Source organism: Hordeum vulgare, chromosome 4H, assembly GCF_904849725.1.
Source record: "Hordeum vulgare subsp. vulgare chromosome 4H, MorexV3_pseudomolecules_assembly, whole genome shotgun sequence".
NCBI classification, from domain to species: Eukaryota; Viridiplantae; Streptophyta; class Magnoliopsida; order Poales; family Poaceae; genus Hordeum; species Hordeum vulgare.
This window is the reverse complement of record NC_058521.1, coordinates 487248335-487255212: the sequence shown is the minus strand read 5'-3', so window position 1 is coordinate 487255212 and position 6878 is coordinate 487248335. Positions and strand designations below refer to the sequence as shown.

General features: G+C 42.6%; 1 protein-coding gene across 1 annotated transcript; it reads right to left on the bottom strand.

Annotated features, from left to right (window-relative positions):
- Positions 1-2044: 2044 nt before the first annotated feature.
- LOC123449082 (ASC1-like protein 3) lies at positions 2045-6481 on the bottom strand. The gene is made up of 6 exons (XM_045126167.1): positions 6094-6481; positions 5250-5458; positions 4059-4214; positions 3229-3414; positions 2963-3141; positions 2045-2466 (listed from the first exon to the last, which is right to left on the bottom strand). The coding sequence occupies exons 1-6, from the start codon at positions 6196-6198 to the stop codon at positions 2447-2449; spliced, it is 855 nt and encodes a 284-aa protein (XP_044982102.1). The 5' UTR covers positions 6199-6481; the 3' UTR covers positions 2045-2446.
- Positions 6482-6878: the final 397 nt, after the last annotated feature.

Here is a 6878-nt window from a genome sequence, read left to right as displayed (position 1 = left end):
TATGGAGACAAATCTTGAAATCGAAAGGTGTCTTAGTAGAACTAAGACCGAGTACATGAGGTGCAGTTTCCGTACTACTAGGCACGATGAGGAATAGGTTAGCCTTGATGGGCCAGTGATACCTCACAAGGACACCTTTTAGAAATATGGTGATATCAATGAAGATGTAAGCCATTAAATCAAAGCCGAATGGATGAAGTGATGCCAAGCTTCTTCCATTCTCTATGACAAGTGTCACAAAAGCTGAAAAGCAGGTTCTATAGGACGGTGTTCAACCCGTAATATTGTATGGCACTGAGTATTGGCCAACTAAAAGGCGACATGTTCAACAGTTAGGTATGACGAATATGCGCATGTCGAGATGGATGTGTGGCCACATAAGAAAAAATTGGGTACGAAATAATATATACGGGATAAAGTTGGGGTAGCGCCATTGAAGAGAAACTTCCCCAACATTGTCTAAGATGGTTTGGACATATTCGGTGCAAGCCTCCAAAAGCTCCAATGCATAGCGAATGGATAAAGCGTGTCAATAATGTCAAGAAAGATCTGGATAGACTAAACTTAACATGGGAGGAGTCTATAAAGAGATATCCAAAGGATTGAAATATCATCAAAGAACTAATCATAAGTCATTGTTGTTATTGTCAGGTACACACACCATCGCGCATAGATAATCATCGGCGAGTGGGGTGACAAGACGGCTAACCGCCCACCTAGTGATGGTGTACCCGCTCCCCTCAGATTCCTGAGGCGCTAGTAGAGGCATCACCCCCGGCTATGAAAAACCGGCTCGACACGCCCCCATCATCAAAATCTAGCCATTTCTTCCTCTTCCTCGTCGTTTCCTCCCTTAGCAATCTCCCATTCTGTCACAATGTCGCCACGCCGGAGGGATACAACCCATTAGCTAAACCGTTCGTCCCAACCGCGGCACGACGGCAATGTGGAATCTGCCCGAGGTGCTCTAGTCCCACAGCGGATTTGTCGGGTCCCATGACAATGGGCGAAGTAGATCTGACATCTCAGGTACCATCGTACCAGTCAACGAGGTTTTCCAATTGACGCCCTTGGCCCCGTTGCCCATGAGTAGAAGCCGAAGAACAAGGACCCAATCGATGTCATGTTGCGACTTTCCACCATCGAAGCTCGCAACGAGGAGCACAACTCCACCCCACAACCACCGGTGAGCTGGGGCTCTCGATACAGCATTCTAGAGTATGATGATCAAGCTCATCGCCTTGGATTGATCATGTTCCTTATGAATGTGCACACAAGACCACCATCAACAATGATGGCAAAGGAAGAAGTGGTAATGCAAATGGGACAATAGGGACGTGCAAGGATCTGTTTCTCCCGTTGCAGCGCAGACCTGTTTGCTAGTTATATATAATGCGACACATTTTAGCCACTAAAGATACTTGATATTAAGTTATTGTGCTGATACATGTGATTTAGATGAAACTCAGTTTAAATTGCCCCTACAAAATTGAAGAGGACGACCAAAGAGAGAAAATTATGGAGGCAACTGTTTTGGCCATTCTGTGTTGCACACAGGTCCGTCATCCTCCAAATCAGTGTGGCGACTCAAAAGGTGCGTCTACTGTTGACCATTGGCCAAGAATAACAAGATGGAGTATTTGCTAACATATACTCCAAGCTCCTTCAACACAATTTGGACCTAGACAATCTCAGAAGTAGCATTAGCCAAATTTTGCCTCTATGCTCGGTCTGGAGAGAAGAGACCATAGCCTTCTCACAAGCAATTCACGAAATCAAGTTAGAGCGAAGAAATATAGCAAACCCTCCCGTAGAGTTTTTGTCATCTAGACATCCTGCCTTGCCAGCATCTGAAATTGCACTCGCCAGAACAGAGCTTGACATGTCCTGGCATTTCTGATGTGAGTATCTCAGAACTCTCTTCACAACACGCCCATGTGTATTACAGTATAAACCAAATGCAGATGCACTCGTACTCACACATAAGACAAGCCAATGGTCAAAAAGTTGTAACTAGCAGCATGAGACACTTGGACACGTCAGATGAGAAGATACATGTCAGATTTACTCCTGATAAAAAAATCAGCTTATTCCCATGAATTAGAGCTAAACCTACTCATAGTCACAGTATACAAGACATGGTAGAGAGGAGTTCCTAAGCTCTGTGGAAAAGCCACAGAAAACGACCTCTTATACCTTTTCTACCACCAAGGAAACATGAACCAAAAATTATGAAGGGACCTTCAAGTAAGGTTGCTAGCTATACCCAGTATGTATAGAACCTGCTCAGTTTCTTGGTCTAGCAATCTTTGATATCATAAGGTAATGTACAGAGATGAAACTTTCTTAGCACAAGCTTGCCGACAAACAAAATCTACTGTTGTAAGTACAGGGCAAGGTACCAGCAAAGAAATGGCTCATCACAATTGTCAAAGAACCACCCTCATCAATCATCATCGTCCGAATCTGCATTGTGAAGAAATTCATCAACTTAAATGATTACAACTAACAAAAACCTGGGTTAATATAGTTGCTCATGAAATTAAAATCTTTATAACTGATTATGATGGAAGGGGATCTCCCAAACAATGTATCGGAGCCAGTTACCATTAGGCAATCTGATCAATCTGTGATATTATGACTGCACTATTCATGCAAGTGGTGAAAATTGAAATGTGTGGTTCATTATTTCATTATGTATGCCATATGGGTCTCCCCTACTGATTTCCCTCTCTTTTCATTTCGAAATGCAGGGTTCTCCTGTTTCATGTAGCCGACAAAGTTAAACCTTGTATTATCTGGAAGAGAAGGGGGGAAACCAAATTTCACAACAATAAAAAGTGTGTTATGTAGATATCCTAATACCATCTGTGAGTTCGTAAAATAACACATCATTCAGGATGAAAAAGGCTGAATGCAAATCAAACAACAAGCGATTGCGGCAAACAAGAAAAGGGCTTACCAGATCGAACATCCTCTCCAACTTTTCCTTTATTATTCAATTGTTTCATTATCATTAAAAATATGAGTTTCCCCCAATACACATGAAACACAAGTAATGTGAGAAGCATTGTGTTGAAAACGTAGTACAAGGTCGTTGGGAACCTATCCAGCTTCCTCAAGGATATGATGGACTGGTAGCTGGAATTGCATGAACAAGAACAGTGAGTTCAAACCTTGGGACATAAAAGGAATACAAGAAATTATGTATCAAAGGAGCAAACAAACCTTGAGGTTTTGATTATCCAAAATGGGAAGTAAATCAGACGCAGCAGGAGCCAGGAGAGAGCAAAAAGCCCAAAAAATAAGCTAGCCCCTAGTTCTTTTTCAGTGTATTTGCACAATTTGGCAGTTTCAAGGAACACGTCGCTCGCGTCATGCAACGCAAGAATAATCGTCCCGATTCGAAAAAATCTGCAGAAATGCAACTTTAGTTGTCTAGAGCTGTGTTGCAATTTCGTTCTTAGCTACAAAAGTCAACTATATCCTATGAATGATCATAGTTAACAGAAAGAAGTAAAAAGAAATAAATGCCCCTATAGCACAATGATTTATAGATATATTTATTTATTGTGAGATTACACAGCTGTGCTGCATGAAAAAAAAATTAAAAGAAGGGAGTGCAGTACCCTTTGTTCTAATGAAGCACAATGATTTTCAGAAATATCTATGCACTGTTACATGACATGGCCATACTGCAGGGACAAAAGGCCAAATTAAGCTCTGCTTAGTAGAACATTCAGATCAATCAACAGCAGAGTTAGATTGATCTACTATTGCCATTATAAATTCTGCTCTCCAATTTATATATTTTCATACATAATCATACCATTTGTTTATCGAATCAAACCAAGCTAGAAAGATCTAGAGAATTGCCAAGCCTCAGTGCACACTGCAAAGTAATTGAATTCCAGCTTAAGTGATTGGTAATTGATGATTTTTCCATGCATAATGACCAACTAACCATAAATAGGACACATCAGAATATAACAGAAGTCCGCCCCCATACAATTGCAATTCAGAAAATACACTATTAAAGAGGCTCAAGAAATAGTTACCCAGTCAGAAACGAATATCCAATAAGAACAGATGTTACTACATGATGAGACATCATCACAGCAAAATCTTTTCTGCGGGTTTCCCAAGCAATGAGAGCAAAAATGCTGTAGATGTAAAATCCACACTGGCACATGTAGAAAAGTCTCAATGAGGACCTGAGAGGCAGAAGTCAACATATATCTTAGAGCAACGAATCACTTCACTCCAAAGAATAGGTTAAATGGTTACAAACAAATATGCCCGGGAGTGTTCCAGAGTTCCTGTTAATATATCTAAAATCTATAATATCTGGGCCATTTGTTTTGTGTGATAATGAGCACGGCAATTGGTGTTCCGAGCATCATGTCATCAAACAATGAACGAAGAGCAGCCTCATGAGTATACATCTTCCCCTCTAAATGGAAGGTCATGCCAGGTAAACCTTACCCCTCACATTTCCTAGAAAAACCAAGACTAAGTAAAAGGACGAGAGAACAATAATTTATCATGGTTATAGCTGGTAATGGTTAAATGAAGCAGGATTCCTTTATCAAGGTAAGAAAGCTATTACAAGATCACATGTAAAAAAATTAAAGTAAAAATGGGTACAGTAAAGCATGTGGTTGCTAGATAATAGATTCTTCATTCTTTGCAACATCTATGCATGCCCCCAAAAGTCAGTTATTTAAAGTTATTGTAGATAGAGTTTAGGGGACTCTATGAGACAGTAACAGACCATATGCAACAAATGGTGTGGGAATCTACCTAACTTCCTTGACTACGAATAAAGTTATCAGCAATAAATTAATAATGTCAATGTATGAAAAGTAAGAAATGCGCATAAATATTTCTTCGAAGTGCCAGTACAAGATAATGTCAAGGGTGTACCAAACAGTTTGCTAATACTCGTGAATGAGAGGGTACATAAAAAATGCTTTGAACATATGCAACCTTATCATGTTAGCTTAATAGCAAGGTAAGTAAGTTTACACTTTCTTACATATATCAAATTACAAGATAATTAAATATTTCATGATCAGGAATATTCTGGAATTCATACTTTTGAGATTAATGTATTGCAATAACAATAAAGTTATTTCTCTTCTACTTTAAAGAGATTGAAGAGACCATGTATCAGGGCAAAAAGCTCATGCAACACCAGTATACCCATATGTACTTCAGAAAACTATAGAAGTATACTTTGCACTCACGGGATGGGTTGATTCGGCCAGCCATCGAAGTATTGAAGTGTATCCAACGACCATGGTTCCTGCTTTATTATCAATAGGACCCATGCCTGAACAGAAGCATAGTATGTCAGCTTCCAAGTAGACTCTGAGAACTTGACAATCTTTGCTTGCCTGGCCTCGTCATTCATCAACTTAGAAGCCTTGCTAGTGAAAAGGTAAACTGCCAACGGCTGAAATGACATATACAGACGGCAAGAGATCAGTGTGAAGGTTAAACTGACGAATACTGGGGGATATAAAAATTGTACATGGTTAAATTTAAGAAAAAAGGACAGAATTAAATAAACATATACAGAACTAAAGCTAAGATAACCTAGGGGGCCGCCTGATGAGACAGATTTATATAGGAAAAAAAATTCGCACAAAAAAAAATGGATGATAACAATCAAGTGCAGTAATGTGCCATGTACACGGATTGTTGGTACAGACATTTGCTCACTACAGAGTGCATGGGCCACCACAGAAGGCATGATAACAGACAAGCAAGCTCAGCTGATTAGTAAGTGTAGTAGTACAGTATAGTAACAGGCGAAGGAGAAGCGCATTGATCCTAGACAGCATCCGTCAGTAAGGCAATTAATGACAGTCTCCATTCGGGGGACGGTCGCTGCGCGTTGCATCACATGCGCACGGACGGTGCGTCAAATCAGCCGGATCGCATTGATCGGTTACGAATTCGCCAGCAACACCAACGAGCGTTGAGCAGCAGCACCTAGCGATCGTGTCACCGCGGAGAGCGCACGGGGGCGAGAGATCTCGCGGGACCCAACGCGAATCTGGGCGGGGAGAGGAGCTGGTTCCGTACCTTGTAGAGGAGGCGGTCGAGGACGAAGCGGGCGCAGAAGAAGCCGAGAGAGAAGAGCAGCGTCATGGGGAGGACGGACGGCGCGTCCGGGCCGTGGATCGCCATCGCCGGCCTCGACAGCGCCACCGCCAGCAACAGCAGCAGCAGGAGCAGCAGCAGCAGCACTGCACGGCGGCGCGGGCAGTGCGCGCCCGCTCGCGCGCACGCGGATAATGTGAAGGGGTTGGATTGGGTTAGGGAGCAGGCGGTTGAGGTGGGGAGCGAGAGGCCCAGGCGGACGGACGGACGCGCAGTGCTCCTTCCCTCTGTATTTCTACTGCTGCCCCCGCAGCCGCGGCGCAGGTGGGGAGGAGGAGGCGGGCACAAGCAAGGGAGGAGGGCAGCAGAACGGTGCTCTGACGTCTCTGTCTGTCTCTGCTCACCCTAGAATTTCGTTTCTTTATTTAATTGTCCGGTCGTATCGATTTGATTGAGATTTAACTAGGGCTCCTCCTGGACTAATTAAGACTCCAGTCTTTAATTGATGGGAGGACTCGTGTCTCCTGATGACACCTCCAAATAATGTTGGGCTGATGGTGTTGTTCCGGTTTCGCCACCCCTCCTTCGCTTGTAAGCGAACCCATGTCCAACCCATCCATACCTGCCGCTGATTTGTCTCTAGAAGTTTTCTATGAGACCTTTTTTAACACTAATCTTATTAAAGCAATTTTGATGAAACGATCCATTTCGTCCGTTGCCGTCTGTTTGGGTCGACGCGGACACAAAAGACAGCCCAACGCGTCAAC